General features: G+C 36.2%; 1 protein-coding gene across 2 annotated transcripts in view; it reads left to right on the top strand.

Moving 5' to 3' along the window:
- The window catches only part of Skint5 (selection and upkeep of intraepithelial T cells 5), a 521,613-nt gene that overhangs the window by 489,352 nt on the left and 5,844 nt on the right, over positions 1-26,417 (top strand). For both annotated transcript variants that reach the window (NM_001167878.1, NM_001167876.1), the window contains 3 exons: positions 19,472-19,579; positions 23,453-23,569; positions 26,160-26,285. In NM_001167878.1, the coding sequence (NP_001161350.1) occupies positions 19,472-19,579; positions 23,453-23,569; positions 26,160-26,285 (351 nt within the window). The remainder of the gene's footprint in view (positions 1-19,471; positions 19,580-23,452; positions 23,570-26,159; positions 26,286-26,417) is intronic.

Below are 26,417 nucleotides of genomic sequence, written 5' to 3'. Positions count from 1 at the left end.
ATATATATGAATAACTACATTGTTGTTTAGGTGGAGTTCTTAAAAATACATAAAATAAAGATGGGGTATATAGAGCACAAAATATGCAAACTGGATTGCTAGTTTCAACCAAGGATGAATTTGACAACTGTCATGATAGGGACAATTATATTAAATTATCACAAGTTATGTACCAGCAGGTAATGTTGATACATAATGCGGACCCAGTAGAATTCAGATAATGAGAGAGCAGTTGTTAGGTCAAGTGCTAACCTCTGGTATCCAAATTCAAACTCTATTCAACCATGCTGAAAATGCAACAAATATTTTGCTCAGTATCTTTAAGGTCTTTGAAAACAGCTTTGGGATCAAGCATAATTCCCACCTTATTTATGAAGATTATACAAGCTCTGTAGAAAACTTCACCAATTTTAATCTCATATTGGTTTAAGTGGTAAACCTAATCATATGGTTACTAGATGCAAGGCAGGTTAGGATAAGGTCATTGGTGTTTGAAATTGTGAATATCTTACGGCAAAATGTAAGAAGGCCTAGGTACCACCTAAGGAAAAGTGGAGAGGGAAAAAACTAATATTCATTCTGATAGATAACCTACTAATTTGCTAGGTCACCCGATACCTTAATACCAGCAATGTGTAAATGCCTGCTGATACAGTTACAGTAAACAGGATCATAAAAAAAATATATATTGTGAACAAGCTGCTCGAGGCATCCAGTACAAAAATATCTAGTACATTTTTGGAGAGAAATTTTATAATTAGTAACCTGGTTTTGAAAAGGTATACTCTAAGAGCAGTGATTATCTTAGGAAGAAATCAGAAAAGAAAAATCTTCTTATTCCAAGTGGTTTTGAGGGTGTATTCATTTGATGAGGGAAAGGTTACTATTGGGACAGTGAGTGTGGATCCAAGAAAGGTACACCAGAAATTTTCTTGCCATCAGTAAATCAAATGGAGACCTAGTTTAGGCCACACAGCAAAACGTAGTGGCCATTTTCCTCTTGTCAGTTAGAAAAGAATAAGCAGGCAGAAATGTTTCAATGATTTTCACAAATCTAATGCATGCTACTGTTTGCAGTGCTGCTCTAGACTTGGGAAAAGATAAACATCTTACTCTTTACTACCAAAATTCTGTGATATAAAAATCACTAATTGAGATCTTGGTTCCTGCATCCCATGGAGACTAGTCTGCGCAAATGAGTGTGTGGACTACAGAAGCTAACATAACTTCTGGGAAAGGCTGGAGCCACAGAGCTTCTAAGGCAGACCCCGTATAGGCTCCAGACATCTGGGCACCTTCCCTGCCACAGGAGAGGTGTCCACCCTGCCCAGAAGGGCTTTGTCTGAGCACCTGAGGGAGCCATCTTGGTTCCTGTATCCTGATGAGACTAGTCTGCACAGGTGAGAGTGTGGACTACAGAAGCTAACAGCTTCTGGGACAGGCCCAGTTTCAGGCCTTCTTCTTCTACCAGGAGGCAAGTCCGAACACCAGATATCTTTGCACCTTCTCTGCAAGAGGAGAGCTTGCCTGCAGAGAGTGCTCTAACCACTGAAACTTAGGAGAGAGCTATTCTCACAGGTCTGCTGGTAGAGGCTAACAGAATCACTAAAGGAACAAGCTCTAACCAGAGACAACTATAACAACTGACTCCAGAGATTACCAGATGGCAAAAGGCAGACATAAGAATCTCACTAACAGAAAGCAAGACCAATCACCATCATGAGAACCCAGCACTTCCAACTCAGCCAGTCCTGGGCACCCCAACACACCCGAAAAGCTAGACCCAGATTTAAAGGCATATCTCATGATGATAGAAGAGGACATCAAATAGGACTTTAATAACTCACTTAAAGAAATACAGGAGAACACAGGTAAAGAGTTACAAGACCTTAACGAAAAACAGGAAAACACATCCAAACAGGTGACTGAAATGAACAAAACTATAGTAGACCTAAAAAAGGAAGAAGATACAATAAAGAAAAGCCAAAGTGAGGCAACACTGGAGATAGAAACCCTAGGAAAGAAATCTGGAACCATAGATGCAAGCATCAGCAACAAAATACAAGAGATGGAACAGAGAATCTCAGGTGGAGAAGATTCCATAGAGAAAATCGACACAACAATTAAAGAAAATACAAAATGCAAAAAGATCCTAACTCAAAACATCCAGGAAAATCCAGGACACAATGAGAAGACCACATCTATGGATAATAGGAATAGATGAGAATGAAGATTTTCAACTTAAAGGGCTAGCAAATATCTTCAACAAAATTATAGAAGAAAATGTCCCTAACCTAAAGAGAGATGCCCATGAACATACAAGACGCCTACAGAACTCCAAATAGACTGGACCAGAAAAGAAATTGCTCCCAACACATAATAATAAGAATAACAAATGCACTTATTAAAGATAGAATATTAAAAGCAGTAAGGGAAAAAGGTCAAGTAACATATAAAGTCAGGCCTATCAGAATTACACAAGATTTTTCATCAAAGACTATGAAAGTTAGAAGATCCTGGACAGATGTTATACAGACACTAAGAGAACACAAATACCAGCCCAGGCTACTATACCCAGCCAAACATTCAATTACCATAGATGGAGAAACCAAATTATTCCACAACAAAACCAGATTCACACATTATCTGTCCACGAATTCAGCCCTTCAAAGGATAGTAACAGAAAAAAAAAATACAAGGATGGAATCTATGTCCTAGAAAAAGCAAGAAAATAATAATTGAGTATATTTTTCAAAAGTCCACTGTGGAAAAAGTATCAACATTGAAGATATCAAAACAGAAATAAAACCTTTGGTCTCTGAACAACTATATATAAGGATTAATGGCATTAGTGAAAGTCCCAAGCTCCTAATATTTCCTTGCTCTCAGGAAAAACTAATCCAGAAGAAACATCTGGAATGTTTGAAAGTAAAAGAAAGTGTGTTAATTTTCATTTGTTAAAGCTCCAATGCCAAAATTAAAATTGCAAGTAATTGGTATTGTATTAGGACACATGGTGAAAATAGTATGTTATCTAACTATGATTTCATAGAATTATCAGAACTCAGAATGGCCCATTTAAAAGGTTTATAATAGCTTAATAATATGTCCTAAGTTATCACAGATGTTTAAAAAAAGGTATGGAATTTCTATATGTGACAGTAGAATATTATGTGAAATTGGGGAACGTGTTGATATATTGCAAATAAATTTATCTGGTAATTATCTTTTATGGCAGAGGATACAGGGGAAATATTATTGTCATTCAAGAGATAGCCATTGATGAAATTTAGTGTGATACTGTGTATGCTTAGGGGAAAACGATGATATATCCCATGAAAAGCAACCCTAGACTATGCCAATTGTTCAATCATAAGATATAACAAGAGCAGTGTTTCCATGTTAAAGAAGGAGCTACGATGGAAATGCCAAGAGTTCAACTTTGAAAATGTTTACCTTACAAGGCTGTATGTTTAGTTCAATAGCAGTTGACTAAAGAAATATGATAGCAGCTTAAACATCTGGTACAAGTACAATAAGAGGGCAAATATATAGAAGAAACTGCCAAAACATGGACGTCACCAGCATTTGTCTGTTTGTTTGTTTGTTTGTTTTTAAATAAAACTCAATATGTTAACAGATTTAGAGGATAATATAGAACAATTTAATGAATATGAGCATTTCAGCAATGAAATATCTCTACAAACTATATTGCTTAATACTTGATGGAAAATTATTAAAACAACTGCTTTTGTACTACCCTTTGTACTAAGAAAGACAAAGAATAATTTACTCTATTGTACCTACTAAGTCCAGAAACAAATTTTAGGTAAAAATCCTCTAAATGGTATGTTAAATAGTACAACTCTATGACAATATTTGTGCTAGAAAATTCTTTGCCCAATAACCACTGGAAATAGATCATAGAAAAATTATCCAATCAATTAGTTTTATTAAATGAATGATAATTGTTTGAAAGCCTTTGATAAAGTTTCCTAAGAGAAAAATCTTTAAGCTGAGTGGTTGTGGTGAATGCCTTTAATCCCATTATTGAGAGGCAGAGCCAGGCAGACTAATGAGTTGGAGCCCATCCTGGTCTACAGAGTGAATTCCAGGACAGCCAGGACTACACAGAGACACCCTGTCTTGAAAACAAACAAAAAAACAAACCAAAAAATAAAGGAAAAGAAAAATTCTTTAAGGAATCACAAATATAACCAGTATTCTTGATATGAAAATTTTATATAATTTAATATAATGTGGACATGTAGATTATATTTGATATCTGTAAACAGAGGAGTGGAAAATTGTGTATCAACATATTGCATGGTTGTTTGGTGGTGTTCAACTCAGCCATAAATACGTTGAGAATAGATTAATTCTATGAATATGAGTATTTCAGACATGGACCTCCTCTACAAACTTTATAAGCTAGTACTTGATAAAAATTATTAAACAATGGCTTTTTTTACTCCCCTTTGTACTGAGAAAGACAAAGAAAATTGTATACTATAGTACATACTTTCCCCATGAGCACATAGAAAAGGAAAGGTCTTCTATGGAGAATGCTAAATAGTCAAACTCTATGTCAATATTTTAGTAAGAAAATATATTGTGCAATAAACACCAAATATAACATATTGATAAATTAGTCAATTAGTTTTATTACATGGATGGTATTTTGTTGGCAGCTTCTTACTGTCATCCTTCACAGAAAATATATAAGGAATAGCAAACAACTCCAGTATGCTACATGTGAAAATTTGATATAACTCAATCTAATGTTATGATGCAAAAGATTATTTTTGATATCTGTAAACAAAGGAGTACAAAAGTGTATATGAACACATGGTTAGAATCTATGTTGACCTTTAATTTTGTTATAAATAATAGAATATTAATTTTAAGGACATAGGTGAATAAAATAGGAAATTATTGTTTTAAGTGATATACTGCCAAAACATATATCATGTTTTTCCACTTTGAGGAGTAGAGTGTTTGCATAATCAGGTTAAAATATAGTTAAAGAGTTGTTTTTAGAAACAAAAATATAAAGATAATTCTAATCTGGCTCTGAACTTCTATAGTTTTGCCCTGAACCATGTAATGAAGTGAACTTTGAGAGGTCGAAAAGGCTTTGATATATATGAATGTCTACATTGTTATTTAGGTGGAATTCTTATAAAGTTCATAAAATGAAGATGAGATATATAGAGGACAAAAAATACAAAATTGATTGCTAGGTTCAACCAAAGATGAATGTGACAACTGGCATGATAGGAACAATTACACATGTTATGTACCAACTGGTAATATTGATACATGATGCAGACCCAATAGAATTCAGATACTGAGAGAGCAGTTGTTAGGTCAAGTGCTACCCTCTGCTATACAAATTCAAATTCAATTCATCCATGCTGAAAAGGAAAGAACAATTTTGCTCAGTATCTTTAAGATCTTTGAAAAAAAGCTTTGGGAGTGAGCATAATTCCCACCTTATTTACAAAAATTGTACAAGCTCTGTAGAATACTTCTCTGATCATAACCTCATATTGGTGTCAGTGGCATAACTAATGATATTGGAACTAGATGCAAGGCAGTTTAGGATAAGAGCATGAATATCTTATGGCAAAAATTTAGGAGGAATCTAAAGGGCTAGGAAGAGCTAGAAAAGAATTTGACAGATCCTAATGACTTATATTTTTATTTAGGTTGGGTTCTTAAAGATTTTGTGCAATAAAAATGAGATATATAGATAACAAAGTGGACGAAGTGGTCTGCTAGTTTCACTCAAAGATGAATGTGACAACTGGCATGCTAGGGACAATTTCACTAAAATAGCAAATGCTACGAACCAGCTTGGTATGCTTGATCCATGAAGCCAACCAAATGGAAAGAAGATACTTAGATAGCAGGTGCCAAGTCAAGGTCAATACTCTGAAATCCAAAGTCAGACTCAATTTTACCTTGCTGAAATAGATAGAATGGTTTTGCTTTGCAGCTTTAAGGTTTTGGGGAATAGCTTCTGGAGCATGCAAAATTCCTACTTTATTTGCAAAAATTATACAATCTGTAGAAATCTTTACTGATTTTAAACTAATATTGGTCACAGTCATGAACAAAACCATATGATATCCAGATATAAGGCATGTTTTGATAGGGACCTTGCTGTTTGAAAATGTGAATACATTGTGAAAAAACAAGTTCTTAAACTATTGAAGGCCCAGGCACAACCAATGGAGGAAAGGAGAGGGATACAACTGATATTGGTTTTAGCATGTATCATGGTAATATACTGGGTCATCCTATACTTAGAGATCTCTGATGTTTAAATGTGTAGTGATCCAGTTGGAAGAAATATGGTCAAATGCAAATATATTGTGTACAAGCTGCTATAGTTCTCTGGTCTCAAAATATCTGGTGTTTTAATTGTTGGAAATTTGTTCATTTGCAACATAATTTTGAACAAGGTACCTCTAGGGTAGTGGCTACTCTATCTATATATAAATCAGAATGACAGCCTACATTACAGGTGTGTTCATTTGATGAGGCAAGAATTATCATTGGGAGAATGAGCATAGGTCCAAGAGAGATAAACAACAAATTTTCCTGCTATCAGAAAATAAAATGTGGACCTAGCTGGAGGCCACACAATGAAAAGTATAGTCTGCTTGCCTTTGTTAGCTAGGAAAGAAAAAGCTATCAAAAATATCTCAATAAAACAATTTAAATGTAATTTATGCTACACTAGACAGTGCTGCTCTAGAAATGGCAATAGAAAAAAAAAACTCTTACTCAATCTCCCAAAACTCAATGATGTAAAATAACTAATTGAATATATAGTATTTTTCCAACAGAGACAAAAAAAAATGCTGTTGAAAATTATTCAATCAAGTACTCTATGTTCCTGTGTGCATCTAGGTATGATCAATGAAAATTGTAAAAGAGAAATTAAACCCATAATCTGTGAGGAAAACAGGTGTACAGAAATTTAATATTAGTGGGATTTTAAAGCTGTTACTGTATCCCTAACTGCAAATCTGCTACAGGTGAAATGACAAGAGTGTTTGGAAATACAGGAAAATATTTTAATATTCAGGCCTTCATGATTGAAGACCAAATAAAAATTGGACAGATTGGGAAAGGATTTTTGAAATTAGTCGCCTAAATCTGATAGGGGACTAATATCCAATATATAAAGAGCTCAAGAAGCTGAACTCCAGAAATTCAAATAACCCCATTTAAAAAATGCGGTACAGAGCTAAACAAAGAATTCTCAACTGAGGAATACCAAAGGGCTGAGAAGCATTTGAAAAAAATGTTCAACATCCTTAATCATCAGGGAAATGCAAATCAAAACAACCCTGAGATTCCACCTCACACCAGTCAGAATGGCTGGGATCAAAAAATCAGGTGACTGCAGATGCTGGCGAGGATGTGGAGAAAGAGGAACACTCCTCCCTTGCTGGTGGGATTGCAAGCTTGTACAATCACTCTAGAAATCAATCTGGCAGTTCCTCAGAAAATTGAACATAGTACTACTGGTAAATCCAGCAATACCTCTACTGGGCATATATCCAGAAGATGTTCCAACTGGTAATAAGGATACATGCTGCACTATTTTCATAGCAGCCTTATTTATAATAGCCAGAAGCTGGAAAGAAGCCAGATGTCCCTCAACAGAGGAATGGATACAGAAAATGTGGTATATTTTCACAATGGAGTACTACTTAGCTTTTAAAAACAATGAATTTGTGAAATTCTTGGGCAAATGGATGTATCTGGAGGATATCATCCTGAGTGAGGTAACCCAATCACAAAAGAAGTCACTTGATATGCACTCACCGATAAGTGGATATTACCCCAGAAACTTAGAATACCCAAGATACAACTTTCAAAACACAAGAAAATTAAGAAGGAAGACCAAGTCATGGATACTTCATTCTTCCCTAGAATAGGGAATAAAATATCCATGGAAGGAGTTGCAGAGACAAAGTTTAGAGCTAAGACAAAAGGATGGACCATCTAGACACTGCCATACCCTCGTGTCCATCCCATAATCAGCCACCAAACACAGAGACTATTGCATACACCAACAAGATTTTGCTGAAAGGACCTTTGTATAGCTGTCTCCTGTGAGGCTTTGCCAGTGCCTGGCAAATATAGAAGTGGATGTTTACAGTCATCTATAGGATGGAACACAGTGCCTCCAATGTAAGAGCTAGAGAAAGTACCCAATAGCTGAAGGGGTCTGCAACCCTATAGGTGGAACAACAATATCATCTAATCAGTGACCCCAGAACTCATGTCTCTAGCTGCATATGTAGCAGAAGATGCCCTAGTTGGCCATCATTGTGAAGAGAGGACCCTTGGTCTAGCAAACTTTATATGCCCCAGTACAGGGGAAAACCAGGGCCAAGAAGTGGGAGTGAGTGGGTAGGGGTGCAGGGCAGGGGGTATAGGGGACTTTTGGGATAGCATTTGAAGTATAAATGAAGAAAATATCCAATAAAAAATTATGTTGAAAATTGTAAGGAAAAGGCATTGAAACAGGAGGCTTGATGGAAATAGAGGCTTATTTAACTTGGATTTCCCTGAAATTTTGTAATAGAGAATTGCCACTTTAAAATTCTTATGTGGTGATTTACATCAAGTTTTATGAGGGAGCGCTCAGATATAACTTATGTATGCCATCACCTATGTTGCAGAGAATTTTTCAGAAATACAGCTACCTATATTTGAGTCATCCAGACTCAGGACAGTAACCTCTTACACATAAACATGTGAACAAGCTTTTTGGTTTTCTAGTATCAACCCTCATGTCATCCTTTATTTCTCATGTAGTCTTGGTGATTTGACTAGATTTTCTTTTGTTTCCCTATGACTATTTGCAGAGGAATCATCATCTGTCCTTAACAATCCCTAACGAGAGACTCACCAATCTGAGTATAAGGCATCTGTGTAAGCAAAACTCAATATCTATGTATTATCTCATGTGAAATGGAATGAAGAACCTCTTGTCTGTAGTGACAGTTGCATGCTACCTGTGATGAATTTTCAATCATGCAATGAAGGTTTAGGCATTTCAGAGTAAGGCATTCTTTGAGAATGATATGCTGAGTGGTCAAAACTCTCTTAACATGGCATCAGGTGGAATGGGTTTATGTAACAAAATGTGCTTCACATGAATTGTTAACTATATATTATAATATATTGAAGAAACACATATCACATAATTTCAAAAGTAACTGTTTTAAGCAGCGGCATGCATTTATTATGGACAATAAAACCTGAAAAGGAGGCTTGTCTCCATTCCCACCAAGAATTTTCTCATAGGGCAGGAGACTGAAAAAATAGAAAACAAAGATATTGCTATCCTCCACACAGGCCTCAGATTTGAAGGAGAATGAGGGATGAAAAAGAGGATTACATAAGATGTCAACATGCAATTTCCTACAGTTGGAAGGAAGGACCTCGTTAGATCTGTGCTATGGAGCCATCTTTGGGAATAAAAATTTAGAAACCACTGTCAAATAAAAGATTCAAATTATAAGGAGGAATTCTAGGGAACCATGATAGAATATTCAGATTAAGCACGGTTTTCAAAATCATGACTGGAAAGGCAAAGAAATTATAATATTTAGGGAATAGTGTGTCTATTGAAACTGTGTCTCACAGAACTGGAGATATAGTAATATAACTATCCATTTTGCTTGACCTGAAGCAATTTGAGGACATCAATCTGTACAGAGAGACTCACTTGATACACTTGGAAGCTTTAACTATCTCCAGCCAGTGAAATCATCATTATCAGGGATTGAAAGACAGTAGTAAATGAATAGGGATCTCAATTCAATTTTGTTATACAGAAGGTATTCAGTGTCCAGGTTACAATCCTGGTTATAAGTTGTTTACAGAAACTCAGATAGAAAGGTAATTTGATTCTATCTTGAAACTTCATTATTTTTCTGAGTCCAAGGTAGGAAGTGATCTTTGAGAGTTAGAGAGGTAGAAAAGGCTTTAAGAGATCTGAAAGACTTGCATTGTTTTTTGTTTTGTTTTGTTTTTTGTTTTTGTTTGTTTGGTTGTTTTTTGTTTTGTTTTGTTTTGTTTTGTTTTCGGTTGGGTTCCATTTTTCATTTTTTCATATTCAATACATTATTTATCTCTGATTCAAATGTTATCCCCTTTCCTAGTTTCCAGTACTGAAAACCCCTATCCCATCTTCCCTCCCCCTGTTTCTGTAAGAAAGTTCCACCACCCACCCACCCACCCCACCCACCCACTACTGCTTCCTTGTCCTGGAATTTGCCTACACTGGGGTATCAAGCCTTCCCAGGACCAAGAGCCTTTCATCCCATTGATGTCTGCCAAAGCCATCCTCTGCTATATATGCAGCTAGAGCCATGGGTCCCTCCATGTGTACTCTTTGTTGGTGGTTTATTCCCTGGGAACTCTGGGGGTTGGTCTGGTTGGTTATATTATTGTCCTTCCTATGGGTGGCAAAACCCTTCAGCTCCTTCAGTCCTTTCTCTAATTCCTCCATTGGGGATCCCATGCTTAGTCCAGTGGTTGCTGGTGAGCATCCACCTCTGTAGATGTCAGACTCTGGAAGAGACTCTCAGGAGATAGCTATATCAGGCTCCTGTCAAACAGCGCTTTTTGGCATCTGAAATAGTGTCTGGGTTTGGTGTCTGTATATGGGATGGATCCCCAGGTCAGGCAGTCTGTGGATGGCCTTTCCTTCAATGTCTGCTACACACTTTGTCTCTGTATTTCCTCCCTTGAGTATTTTCATTATGTGGGGTTATACATAAGTATATTATGGATTTGGAAAAGCTGCCCTGAAATCAATAGTTGAGATCTTTTCAAGCCTCCATATATAATTAAAACCCAACAAAAAGGTATTTTTAGGGACTAAAAGCATTTTAGATGGAATGTTCATTGTCATGGTGAACTAACTCTTCAGAAAACCTCTGAGGCCAATGTAAGCCTAAGTCCTTACAAACAATAAAGACTGTTTCTACTGCTGTGGGTTATATGTCAAAACTAGATAATTGACTATTTCCAAAGACACTGAACATTTGACTGTATAATATTAAAAAGAATTACATATGGCAGAGCTTAAAGCTCCCTCCTGACTGTTGTCTCATAGTTCCTGACATGCTATGTGAATACTACTACTATGTGATAAACACTTGGGGAATACCTACCAAAGTACATTCAAAAGTACTAGTATTTCTATCCAGAGTACCTCTGCTCATAGAATGTAGTGGGAAATCTAAATTTTGCCATCTCTGTGGATACCTATAAGTGTCCATGAACCTGAAAACAAATGACTTTTGTTAAAACATAATGAAGTAATTTTCAGCCATAAAGAAAAACATTAACAGACTTCAAAACTTTCAAAATTCAGGAAATGTAAGTGAAATAAAAGAATGCAAGTGGTGAATGAAGGGATTTAAGAAATTTGTAGTTCTTTTCTTTTAATAGAAACAATCCTTCCTAGCAAAAGAAGGGTTTCAGGAAGTTCACCCAGCTTAGAAATTTCATGGTTCACATACCCATTGTTGGTTATATAATTAATAGAAAATTTCTGGGAAAGGTCTTTCATGGCTGTGCATGTAAGTTGAATGCAAAGCTCCAAGGAAGAAATTTTTATAACTCAACATTCATACTTTTGAGTACCTTTTATTTAAGTTACTCTTGAGTAACCTCTGTTCCTCTGAGGAAGCCCAGAAACTTACTGGTTCACTAAAATGGACCTGAGTAAGATCCTTTCTGTGTTTTCTTGCAGATGTTATATTTGGAATTGCAATTTGTTCACATTTCCCCATAACGAATTATAAAACAAGATACCTCAGAAACGTAAAACTAAAATTTGGGCATGTCCCAGCATTACCATTACTCTGTTTATGCTCCAAAGACTCCAAATAATTGGTAACTGATATAACTGTACATTTCCATTATTTGTAGCACTATGACTTATGCCCAAATATAAGATCATTTTTTGAAGTCTGTGAACAGAATAGTAGATAAATCTATATGAGACTGCATGATAAAGTTTCATTCACTTTTAAATAATAGAATTGTTGGCCAGGCAGTGGTGGTGCACACCTTTAATCCCAGCACTTGGGAGTTAGATGCAAGTAGATTTCTGAGTTTGTGACCAGCCTTGTCTACAGACTGAGTACCAGGATAGCCACGACTACACAGAGAAACCCTGTCTTGGGAAAAAAAAAAAAGAAGAAGAAGAATTGTCCTATGAATAGTGTGCCAATAGAAACAAAATCTTCAAGCTCATGTATATATTTTTTGTCTTTTGAGTGCCATCGAGATTATCTCTAATGTATACAGTATTTGCATAATCTACATATTTGCCAATGAGTGTTTTTTCGTTTCTCTGTAATTTCTTTATTTCATTGTTTACATTTCTAGCTGCTTTTCTGAGAAATTCTACATGGCTGAAAGAACTGCTTTATTCAAAATTCTTTTGTGGTTCAATGAGAGAACTCACGTATTTGAAATCCAGTATGTAATAACCTGTAGAGATGAGCTTTCTCAGAAAACTTCTTATTGATATTGTACAATATTTTACATCTTTATTAGAAAATGAGAGAGAGAGAGAGAGAGAGAGAGAGAGAGAGAGAGAGAGAGAGAACAGATAAACCATGTCTCAGAATTGTCATATGTAGGGAATAAAATGAATACATCAGAAAATGAATATTTTAACTGATAAAACAGAGATACCAAGATTTTCTCCTTTGTGGATTATAGAATTTACATAGATACAAGAAACTGTTTAAATATTCGTGATGTTAATGTAAAAGCAAGATTGTCTGGGAGATAAAGTAATCCTGAAAGATAGCTAGATAGATTTCAGTATATTTAATGAATAATGTGTGTGTGTGTGTGTGTGTGTGCGTGTACATATATATATATATATATATATATATATATATATATATATATATATATATATTGGCACATGTTCCTTCAAACTACCACAGTAGGTAAAACTCTTTAGCATAAGAATGTAAACTAAGCCTGAGCATGTGCAGGAGACATTTTGGTTCCAGGACTCCACCTAGACTAGTCTTCACAGGTGAGAGTGTGGACTACAGAAGCTAACAGCTTCTGGGACAGGCAGGAGCCACAGAGCTTCTGAGGCAGCCCCCTTTTCGGGCTCCAGCATCTGGGCACCTTCCCTGTCAGAGGATAGGTGTCTGCCCAGCCCAGGAGGGCTTTGCCTGAGCATCTGCAGGAGACATCTTGGTTCCCGGATCCCTCTGAGACTAGTCTGTGCAGGTGAGAGTGTGGACTACAGAAGCTAACAGCTTCTGTGACAGGCCTAAGCAACACAGCTTCTGGGACAGGTCCTGTTTTGGACCTTCATCTTAGGCCAGAAAGGAGATCTGAACGCCAGATATCTGTGCACCTTCCCTGTAAGAGGAGACCTTGCCTACAGAGAGTGCTCTGACCACTGAAACTCAGAGGAGAGAGCTAGTTTCCCAGGTCTGCTGATAGAGACTAACAGAATCACAAGAGGAACATTCTCTAAGCAGAGACAACTATAACTACTAACTCCAGAGATTACCAGGTGGCGAAAGTCAAATGTAAGAATCTTACTAACAGAAACCAAGACCACTCACCATCATCAGAACCCAGCATTCCCACCTGGCCCAGTCCAGGGCAACCCAACACACCCAAAAACCTAGACCCAGATTTAAAATCCAAGAAATACAGGAGAACACTGCTAAACAGGGAGAGGACCTTAAAGAGGAAGCACAAAAATCATTAAAGAATTACAGGAAAACACGATCAAACAGGTGATGAAATTGAATAAAACCATCCAAGACCTAAAAAGGGAAGTAGACACAATAAAGAAAACCCAAAGTGAGGCAATGCTGGAGACAGAAACCCTAGGAAAGAAATCTAGAACCATAGATGCGAGCATCAGCAACAGAATACAAGAGATGGAAGAGAGAATCTCAGATGCAAAAGATTCCATAGAGAACATCAGCACAACAATCAAAGACAATACAAAATGCAAAAGGATCCTAACTCAAAACATCAAGGAAATCCAGGACACAATGAGAAGACCAAACCTACAGAACATAGTAGATGAGAATGAAGATTTTCAACTCAAAGAGCCAGCAAATATCTTCAACAAAATTATAGAAGAAAACTTCCCAAACCTAAAGAAAGAGATGTCCATGAACATACAAGAAGCCTACAGAACTCCAAAGAGACTGGACCAGAAAAGAAATTCCTCCCCGATACATAATAATCAGAACAACAAATGCACTAAATAAAGATAGAATATTAAAAGGAGTAAGGGAAAAAGGTCAAGTAACATATAAAGGCAAGCCTATCAGAATTACACCAGATTTTTCAACAGAGACTATGAAAGCCAGAAGAGCCTGACAGATGTTATACAGACACTAAGAAAACACAAATGCCAGGCCAGGCTACAATACCCAGCCAAACTTTCAGTTACCTTAGATGGAGAAACAAAAGTATTCCACGACAGAACCAAATTCACACATTATCTTTCTACAAATCCCGCCCTTCAAAGGATAATAACAGAAAAAAACCAATACAAGGATGGAAACCACGTCCTAGAAAAAGCAAGAAGTTAATCACTCAACAAACCTAAAAGAAGACAGCCACAAGAAGAGAATGCAAACTTTAACAACAAAAATAATAGGAAGCAACAATTACTTTTCCTTAATATCTTTTAATATCAATGGACTCACCTCCCCAATAATAGGACATAGACTAACAGACTGGCTACACAAACAGGACCCAACATTTTGCTGCTTACAGGAAACCCATCTCGGGGAAAAAGACAGACACTACCTCAGAAGGAAATGGTGGAAAACAATTTTCCAAGCAAATGGTCTGAAGAAACAAGCTGGAGTAGCCATTCTAATATCTAATAAAATAGATTTCAAACCCAAAGTTATAAAAATAGAGGGGTACTGCATAAACATCAAAGGTAAAATCTTCCAAGAGGAACTCTCAATTCTGAATATCGATGCTCCAAATACATGGACAGCCATATTCATTAAAGAAACTTTAGTAATGCTCAAAGCACACATTTCACCTCACAGAATAATAGTGGGAGACTTCAACAAACCACTTTCACCAATGGACAGATCATGGAAATAGAAACTAAACAGGGACACAGTGAAGGTAACAGAAGTTATGAAACAAATGGATCTAAGAGATATTTACAGAACATTTTATTCTAAAACAAAAGGATATACCTTCTTCTCAGCTCCTCGTGGTACCTTATCCAAAACTGACCACACAATTGGTATCAAAACCAAAACAAGCCTCAACAGATACAAAAATATTGAAATTGTCCCATGCATCCTATCAGATCACCATGGACTAAGGCTGATCTTCAATAACAAAATAAATAATAGAAAGCCAACATTCACGTGGAAACTAAACAACACTCTTCTCAATGTTACCTTGGTCAAGGAAGTAATAAAGAAAGAAATTAAAGACTTTTTGGAGTTTAATGAAAATGAATCCACAACATACCCAAACTTATGGGACACAATGAAAGCATTTCTAAGAGGAAAACTCATAGCTCTGAATGCCTCCAAAAAGAAACTAGAGAGAGCACACATTAGCAGCTTGACAACACACCTAAAAGGTATAGAACAAAAGGAAGCAAATTCACCCAAGAGAAGTAGATGGCAGGAAATAATCAAATGAAATCAACCAAGTTGAAACAAGAAGAACTATTCAAAGAATCCACCAAATGAGGATCTGGTTCTTTGAGAAAATCAACAATATAGATAAACCATTAGCCAGACTCACTAGAGGGCAAAGGGAAAGCATCCTAATTAACAAAATCAGAAATGTAAAGGGTGACATAACAACAGATCCTGAAAAAATTCAAAACACCATCAGATCCTTCTACAAAAGGCTATACTAAACCAAACTGGAGATCCTGGATTAAATGGACAAGTTTCTAGACAGATACCAGATAGCAAATTTAAATCAAGGTCAGGTTAATGATCTAAACAGTCCTATATCCCCTAAAGAAATAGAAGCAGTCATTAATAGTCTCCCAACCAAAAAAAGTCCAGGATCAGATGGATTTAGGGTAGAGTTTTATCAGACCTTCAAAGAATATCTAATCCCAGTTCTTCAGAAACTATTCCACAAAATAGAAGCAGAAGGTACTCTTCCCAACTCATTCTATGAAGCCACAATTACTCTGATACCTAAAGCACAGAAAGACCCAACAAATATAGAGAACTTCAGACCAATTTCCCTTATGAATATTGATGCAAAAATCCTCAATAAAGTTCTCACAAACCGAATCCAAGAACACATCAAAACAATCATCCATCCAGACCAAGTAGGTTTTATCCCAGGGATGCAGGGATGATTCAATGTATAGAAATCCTTCAACATAATCCAGTATATAAACAAACTCAAAGACAAAAACCACATGATCATCTCATTAGAGGCTGAGAAAGCATTTGACAAATCCAACAGCCATTTTTGATAAAAGTCTCAGAAAGATCAGGAATTCAAGTCCCATACCTAAACATGAGAAAAAGCAATCTACAGCAAACCAGTAGCCAACATCAAAGTAAATGGTGAGAAGCTGGAAGCAAATCCCCTAAAATCAGGGACTAGACAAGGCTGCCCACTTTCTCCCTACCTGTTCAACATTGTACTTGAAGTCCTTGCCAGAGCAATTCGACAACAAAAGGAGATCAAGGGGATACAAATTGGAAGGGAAGAAGTCAAAATATCACTTTTTGCAGATGATATGATAGTATATATAAGTGACCCTAAAAATTCCACCAGAGAACTCCTAAACCTGATAAACAGCTTCAAAGAAGTAGCTGGATATAAAATTAACTCTAACAAGTCAATGGCCTTTCTGTACAGTAAGGATAAACAGGCTGAGAAAGGAATTAGGGTAACAACACCCTTCTCAATAGTCACAAATAATATAAAATACCTACCTGTGATTCTAGCTAAGGAAGTAAAAGATCTGTATGATAAGAACTTCATGTCTCTGAAGAAAGAAATTAAGGAAGATCTCAGAAGATGGAAAGATCTCCCATGGTCAGGGATTGGCAGGATCAATATAGTAACAATGGCTATCTTGCCAAAAGCAATCTACAGATTCAATGTAATCCCCAGCAAAATTCCAACTCAATTCTTCAACGAATTAGAAAAGGCAATCTGCAAATTCATCTGGAATAACAAAAAAACTAGGATAGCAAAAACTCTTCTTAAGGATAAAAGAACCTCTGGTGGAATCACCATGCCTGACTTAAAGCTGTACTACAGAGCAATTGTGATAAAAAACTGCATGGTACTGATATAGTGACAGACAAGTAGACCAATGGAATAGAATTGAAGACCCAGAAATGAACCCACACACCTATGGTCACTTGATCTTTGAAAAGGGAGCTAAAACTATCCAGTGGAAAAAAGACAGCATTTTCAACAAATGGTACTGGCACAACTGGCAGTCATCATGTAGAAGAATGAGAATTGATCCATTCCTATCTCTTGTACTAAAGTCAAATCTAAGTGGATTAAGGAACTCCACATAAAACCAGAGACACTGAAACTTAGAGAGAAGAAAGTAGGGAAAACCCTCGAAGATGTGGGTACACAGGAAAAATTCCTGAATAGAACAGCAATGGCTTGTGCTGTAAGATCGAGAATCAACAAATGGGACCTCATAAAATTGCAAAGTTTCTGCAAGGCAAAAGACACTGTCAATAAGACAAAAAGGCCACCAACAGATTGGGAAAGGATCTTTACCTATCCTAAATCAGATAGGGGTCTAATATCCGATTATATAAAGAATTCAGGAAGGTGGACTCCACAAAACCAAATAACCCCATTAAAAATGGGGCTCAGAGCTAAACAAAGAATTCTCACCTGAGGAATACTGAATGGCTGAGAAGCACCTGAAAAAATGTTCAACATCCTTAATCATCGGGGAAATGTAAATCAAAACAACCCTGAGATTCCACCTCACACCAGTCAGAATGGCTAAGATCAAAAATTCAGGTGACAGCAGGTGCTGACAAGAATGTCTGGAAAGAGGAACACTCCTCCATTGTTGGTGGGATTGCAAGCTAGTACAACTACTCTGGAAATCAGTCTGGCACTTCCTCAGAAAATTGGACATAGTACTACTGGAGGATCCTGCAATACCTCTCCTGGAGATATATCCAGAAGATGTTCCAACTGGTAAGAAAGACACATGCTCCACTACATTCATAGCAGCCTTATTTATAATAGCCAAAAGCTGGAAAGAACCCAGATGCCTTTCAACAGAGCAATGGATACAAAAAATGTGGTACATTTACACAATGGAATACTACTCAGCTATTAGAAAGAATGAATTTATGAAATTCCTAGGCAAATGGATGGGCCTGGAGGGCATCATCCTGAGTGAGGTAACACAATCACAAAAGAACTCACACAATACGTACTCACTTATAAGTGTATATTAGCCCAGAAACTTAGAATACCCAAGATATAAGATACAATTTGCTAAACACATGAAACTCAAGAAGAACGAAGACCAAAGTGTGGACACTTTGCCCGTTCTTTGAAGTGGGAACAAAACACCCATGGAAGGAGTTACAGAGACAAAGTTTGGAGCTGAAATGAAAGGATGGACCATCTAGAGACTGCCATATCCGGGGATCCATCCCATAATCAGCCTCCAAACACTGACACAATTGCATACACTAGCTAGATTTTGCTGAAAGGACCCAGATATAGCTGTCTCTTCTGAGGCTATGCCAAGGCCGAGCAAACACAGAAGTGGATGCTCACAGTCAGCTATTGGATGGATCACAGGGCCCCCAATGGAGGAGCTAGAGAAAGTAACCAAGGAGCTAAAGGGATCTGCAACCCTATAGGTGGAACACCAATACGAACTACCCAGTAACCCCCAGAGTTCGTGTCTCTAGCTGCATATGTATCAGAAGATGGCCTAGTCGGCCATCAGTGGAAAGAGAGGCCCATTGGTCTTGCAAACTTTATCTGCCTCAGTACAAGGGAAAGCCAGGGCCAAGAAGTGGGAGTGGGTGGGTGAGTCGTTGGGGAGTGTGGAGTGGGAGGGTGATTTTGTGATAGCATTGGAAATGTAAGTGAAATAAATACCTAATTAATAAAAAAGAGAGAAAAAAAAGGAAAAAAAAAGAGTGGAAACTACATCTAGTACCAAGTTTTCACATTCTAGAAATTAATGTTTGTTAAGCAGTTTAGATTCTCCAGCACTATCCTCCTGACAGTCTCATAAAAAAAGGGGGGAGGCTCATAAGAAATATAAAACTTTTTATGTAGTCCTTAATAATACCTACTTATGAAAAGTGTTTTGCCCCAATGTAGAATGCCACATGCACAGATCAATTGATTAATTATTCCTTTTTTTTTTTTTTTTTTTTTTTTTTTTTAGAGTCCTGCAATAAGAGAAATCCTTTTTGGAAAAAGTATGCATTGGACCTCGGAATTTCAGTGTTCACAATTATAGTAGTCACTCTCATTATGCATTTAAAACAAAGAGGTATGTAAGGAAGAGGCTGGTGCCATTATATAAAAGCCTTCTCTCGAATGTTGAGTAAGACATTTAGCAAAAGTAGAATTATTGCAGATTGAATAACATGGGCAGAAGGGACAAGGACAAGGCAACACAGACACAGAGTCTTGATTCCAGAATCCTGAATTTTATAGGCTTAATAGTAGATGCACATGATTATTCTGCTCTGGGAGAAATAATTTCTCTCAATTTCAAATACAGAGTGGTATTTTTTGTTGTTGTTTTTGTTGCTTCTTTTCCTTCACCCACATGGGTCTGAATGGCTTACATTTTTAAAGTAAAGAAGATAATTATCTTTAACCAGCTCTGGGCAAAACTGTTTAAACTCATTGGCTTATCAACAAATAAAAAGAAAACTTGAAGTTGAAAGGGAAATGTGTTGGATAGCTCAGTACATCGTGTAGTGAAAGAGTGTTTGGGCTTTGTTTATCATAATAATTATGAACTTTTGTAAATGCAAATAATTAAGCAAGGCTTAGAGTTGGGTATATGGGGTGGCAAAGAGGAGCTGAGAATAGTTGTGGGAGGGGAAACTATAATCAGTATAGATGACAAATTTAATTTTCCATTTAAAAAATAAACAGGACCCTGATATAGCTCTCTCGTGTGAGTCTATGCCAATGCCTGGCAAATACAGAAGTGAGTGCCCACAGACATCTATTGGATGGATCACCGGGCCCATAATGAAGGAGCTAGAGAAAGTACCCAAGGAGCTAAAGGGGTCTGCAACCCTATAGGAGGAACAATGATATGAAACAATCAGTACCCCTCAGAGCTGTGTCTCTGGTTGCATATGTAGCAGAGGATGGCCTAGTCGGCCAGCAATTGGAGGAGAGGCCCTTGGTATTGTGAAGATCATAAGCCCCAGTACAGCGGAATGCCAGGGTCAGGAATCAGGAGTGGGTGGGTTGGGGAGCAGAGCAGAAGGAGTTTATAGGGGGCTTTGGGGATAGCATTTGAAATGTAAATGAAGAAAAAATCTAATTAAAAAAAGAAAAAAAGAAACTGAAAAAAGGAGAAAAAATTAACTTTTCAAAGAATAAATTCAAAATAAAATAAATATTTCACAGGAGCAAAATTAGTTCTAATATTAATTTTCAAAGTACAATTCTATAATTGAGCAATAATTCAGATAATATTAATTTAAAAGCACATGTCCATAGAGATAAAATAATTCTAAATTCAGTGAGTGTATATATAGATTGATAAGTCAAAAGATGCACGTGTCAAAATTACTTCATTTTCCAACATATTTTATTTTATTTCAATGGTGTTCATAGACGACTAGAATCATTTCTACTTTTAATATTTGAGGGTAAAATCAAAATGAAATTAAAATTAACAAGGCAAACATATTAGAAATGTGTTGTCCTCCCATTTATACTTAAACTTCTATGGAAATTATTTATAAATGCACAGAACAATGGGGGAAAGTGATCCTATATACTATCATGGTTTTCAACCTATGAGTCAGGATCACTAAAAAACAAATATTTCCCATAGTTGTAGAAATTAATACAATTTTTCAGTGTCAAAATTACATTTATGTGGTAGAACCAAAAAATACAGTTGTGGCTAAAGGACCTTTAAACCATTGGAAATATTTGTTTCATTAGAGGAAGCTGGAGCTATAGCTCATATCCTAATGCCCAATCAGAAACTGTCTTGAAAACTTTTAGAGGAGATTTTCAATAATTTTCTCCTGTGAAATATGCAAATTAGATAATATGCTATTTACAGAAATGACTTTTAGGGCATTGTACTTTATAGAACAATCTAGTCATTCAAAGACATTGTAATTCTACTCATATAAGACACTTAAAGTACTCCAAAATTTCATATAGAAAGCAGAATGAGGTATAAAAGAGTTAGAAGAAGGAGAAAAGGTGGAATTATTGTTTGATGGATACGTTTTAGGGAGATGGCAGCATTTACAGAGAAGTGTGCTGATGTGAGTTGTACAATATTAATGCATTTAATGTCACAGAAGTACCTTTTGCCATAATAAAAATGGTCTTTTATTTTTCTTTTCAAGAGACTCTGTTATAAATACAAAAACACCAGTGTAGTCTGGAATGACGATTCGTAAGTGTATTGACAAATGAACCAAATATACAATATTTTATTTCTTCCTTCAAAGGACAGCTGGGACAAAGCATCACTTCCTTGTCATGCTATTTTGACTTCTGTTTCTAGAATCACAGATTCTGATGGTTTAGACCACGCCTAAGGAATAAAATTATGGACTGAGCATCTGCTCACTATTGCCTGTGATATTTCTATGAACAAAGGCATACAAATACCTATTCTGGAGTATGTTTTCCATTGGTCTGGTCATATATCCAAAACATAGAGTTTCTGGACCACATGTTAATGTTATTTTTTTGTGAAGGAGATAACACAATCCCCTCTCCATTTGACATTCCCATCCAAGGTGCACAAGAATGCCCATTTCTTCATGTATGTGCCAACACTTTTCATTTTTTTGTCTTTATACCCACTCCCACAAAACTATAAGATTTGTGGAGATCCTTACTCCAGAAAAATTCCACTTGTTCAGTTTACTGATGGCTTCAATCTTGACTGAAGCAGTAGCTGGAAGACAGTGGGTATTGGTGAGATTCTTAGCATGATAATACAAAGTATACCACCTCAAGATTTTGTGCATTCATAATTAAAGGATACAAAGGAATAAGTGGGAGCCCTTACCAGCTTCCCTTTGTCCCTCTTTCACCTTTTCTCATTTCCTTCCAAGAAAGTCCAAAAACTAGAATTCCTCTGATACAAAATCGATCAGGAAACTAGTTACCCCTTTTCTAACTACATGAGTTTTGTTAAAATGAGATGGTCAGGCAAAAACTCAACTGCCTGTCTTTGACAGTAAGCCATAAGGATTTCAACTGAAAAGAGATCTGTTCTGCATCACTGAGAAAAAAGGAATATCCAAAATAATCCAAAATGGTAGGCTATGATGTATCTGTTCTTTAGTCCAACCATATTTCCAAATAGCTTCCTGGGCTACATAGAGCTGAAGCATAAAAATGGATAAGACCTCTGAACCTGGGGTTATTGTTCTAAAAGATGTTCTATCACAAAAAAATATTGATTAAATATACAAGTTGTTCTTTTCTACTATGAATCTGTCTCTTTGGGTTTAGTTCCAGAACTACGCACAAACCTGAGGAGGGATCAGAAGACTTCACCTGAAATTTTTCAGAATTATGTTTGAAAGAGTCTCTGTGCCCTTAATTGGAGGGCACATCTTTGAGTGGATGGAAAGATGCCAAACTTTTCTATTCTCAAGATTCTATATTGTCATTGACTAGGTATTGAATAGACAGCCTTGGTGAGAGAAGGATTGTTACAGAAAGGGATCAGGAAAGATGTGTAACAGCTCTAATGTGAAAATAGGGAGCAAAATGAGAATGTTTCCCAGGGAATAAGATATTTGAGAATTTCAAGACCTTTTCCAGTCCAGTGATCCTGACGATATGAAAATGCTGTATTTCGCTATATTCTACATGTCTAGAAATTCTGAGTAGCCTCAGCCCTAATAAAACTAATAAAAACATAGTACACCCATGTAATCTTCAGACAGACTTGTAAGAGCAAGAGCCATGCTGTTTGAGGAGAATGAGTAGCAGATACCTCATAGTCATTCCAGGCATGACACAAAAATGTTCATCTCCAACATCAAGTATTGACAATTTCTTCTCTATTGTTCCCATACATGTAGGAGAAAGGATAAACAGGAACCTGAAAAATCCATCCTATCCTTCTCGTGTAGGCTATCATTTCCTCTTTGCTAAAACTGATTCATTTCTCTCTTCCCTGTCCCAGAAGCAGACCAACATTTTGAACTGAATACTTTGTGGTCAAAAGATACTAGTGTGATCCTGTGTGTGCTGATCATGTTTAACAACAGGCTCAAGGCATTGATATACTTCAGACTGTATGGTAAATATGATGGGAATTGTGTTTACTCAGAAAATATGCTTCATCTGACTAAGGCACAGATGTATAGAAGGTTATTTCTCTAGTCTTTTTGTCTTAGTAACTATAACAAATTCTATATGAGGAACTATGAGTTGCATAAAGGCTGATAGACAGAAGCCTCATTTTGGGGTGAGTTAGAGCTATTCTTTGACTGAAAAGTATGTTTGTGCCTCCTTAGTTAATGACTGTCTCAGCTCTTAATATACACTTGTGATAACCCTCCAAGATACAGAATTGGAAAGCAGTTATTTCATCAATACATCCCAGAAATCCTCTGTATACCGAGCTCTTCTCAAGAGCTGAATGATTTTTAAAAATTCATTCCCAAATCTTTGAGCTACAATTTTAAATGTCACAAACATTAATTTAATTATAATATGATTCTCTTTCAAACCATGTAAATCCCTCTAAGGACTAGACCAGCAAAACTGATAAAGTTGTATTTATAAAGACTTATTCTTTGAAACATCCTCTAACTCATATCTAAAGCTAAAAGCCCTATATTTACTAAGCAAAAATATTTTCTAGAACTGATACCCTGTGAAAAAATGTTCCATAATAGACTACTGTAATTTATAAGTAACATACAGTCTGAAACTGTACTATTACAAATGCAAACATAGCATTAGAGTTATGGTTCAGGAGTTAAGATCTCTTGCTACTCTTTTAATTTTTTAATTATATGTTTTGAGAACATTGCATATGCCTACCAGGAGGAATAAAGTTACTTGTGCTCAAATATAAGCACTAGGGAAGCCAGAAATACTGAACAGATGGTGTTGTTTCTTCGAAGGAAGATATGTATTGTTTTCTGCTTGAAATTTTGTGAACTGAGGTGATTTATATCCTGGTGGTATCTGTGCTATCTGTATGCCCAGGGCACACCAGCTCCCCCAGACTCTTGTCTTGAGCCTGTTAATCTCAGTCAATCTGTAATGCTATTTTTACCAGGACGCTAACTATGGCCTTTTTTTTTAAACCTTGAAACTGCTTCCTTAGTTGATGTCTTGAACATATCTTTTTGGAAGATGTCACTTGTACTTTACAAGAGTGTTAATATAATTAACTTTTAAGTTTTGTTGTGCACATGGAACTTATTACATCCAGGAAACATTTTTTTTTTCTAAATTGCATTTTCCTTACACATGCCTCAAATAAGTTACCTCATGTCAGACTTAAGATGTTGAACCAACACTGATGAGAAAATCATGTTAAACATAATTGATTTCTTATCTCACATAGATAAACACTCTGTTGGCTTTGATGGTAGTAGAGAGTGCCCAAAAGTGATACCCAATGTGAGGGACTTGATCCTCACAAAAGACTAAGAAATATATGCTAGAATAGAAGCAAGAAATGGAAGGGTTATTTTCCTCCCTAAGGAATAGCAAAAACAAGTGAGAGTAAAATAAACAAAGTTTCTTCTCAGTCCTTTGGGACAAGCATTTTTAATTTTATTTTTTGAAAAATTTGTTAAAATCAAGAGGAGCAAAATAATCAGAGCAACAGTTCTGCAGTTTGTACCAGTGACTGTAAAATTCAATCCTTTGATTCCTTAAAAAGTAACCATAATTGTTGATAATTAGAAGCACAATGGAACTAATTTGAAGAGATACCTTGAAAGGTGAGATAAAAATCCCTGTAAATTATTTTACAAGCTAGATACAGTAATATCTTTGGACCTTCTCAGGGGATTGACCTCCAGGTATGATTCCCTCCATTTTGTTTTGCTACTACTTTTAGTACTTGGTTTATTGTGTCTTCTTATATATCTTCCAGATTCTGGAGACTGCTTAGTCATTGAAATAATCTGTTCCATGGAGGTTATGAGAAATTTAGTCACATTTAATATCAGATCATTTTTATATATGTCCAGTGATGATTCTGGCAAAACAAACAAAGAAACAAACAAAAATCGTTCTGATTCTCTGTCTTCCAGAGACTAGAAAACCAAGTCTGCTATCTTGTCTAAAATATAATTCTTGTTACTTCAAAAATCTTGTACAGTATTTTCTGGAAGGTGATATGAAGATTAATTAAAATATGTTTACATATTTGCTAATCTAAGGAGAGACACTCTGTACTGTCTGTTCAGCTTAAGATGTGAGTCTCTGATCCAGATCTTAGCAGACAAATGGTAAGATTGTATTTCCTGTACTGCTGTAGGAGACAGACACTTCTGTTTTCAGAATCTGTGGATCCAACCTAGTATACTTATTTCATCTTATAATCTTCTCTCAGCTACTCTTACAGAAAGATTGAATCTGATGAAAACTCATGAGTTGAACTATCTCCAGTCTCCTACTAAGATAACACAGTCCAACTTTGTGCTATCTTAGGTTTTTAGGGCAAGAAAAAACATTTATTTAGGAGTGTTAGTATTAGAACTCTAAGCAAGATGCCCTCGTTACAAAACAAACTGGATTCTATAGTTCTGTTTATGAGATGAGTAGCAGTGGATAATGATACCCATGTTGTCAGTTGGCTGTCCTTGAGCTACTGTCTCATATGCATCAACTCCTTTTGTTAATTCTATCTCTTTCTGTTCTAGGATTTTCACCTCCAGGTAAAGCACATAAGTACATAGTAAACTACATATTAAGATTCTCACATCCCGTCTTTTGCATTGTCTACTCTGCAACAATCCTTTATATGTATCTGCAAATACAGAACAAAGGTAAATAGTGTTAATAGTAGTAGCATATCTTCAGTTATGTTTTCCTAGATTAATGTCTCTGTGTGATTGTTTTAATGTGATGTTTTTATTATTGCCATGAGATGTATAGTTTGGTGTAATTTTTTTTAATTA

The sequence above is a fragment of the Mus musculus genome, chromosome 4 (assembly GCF_000001635.26).
Source record: "Mus musculus strain C57BL/6J chromosome 4, GRCm38.p6 C57BL/6J".
Taxonomy (NCBI): Eukaryota; Metazoa; Chordata; class Mammalia; order Rodentia; family Muridae; genus Mus; species Mus musculus.
The sequence above is the reverse complement of the archived record's forward strand: the minus strand, read 5'-3'. Positions and strand labels throughout refer to the sequence as shown.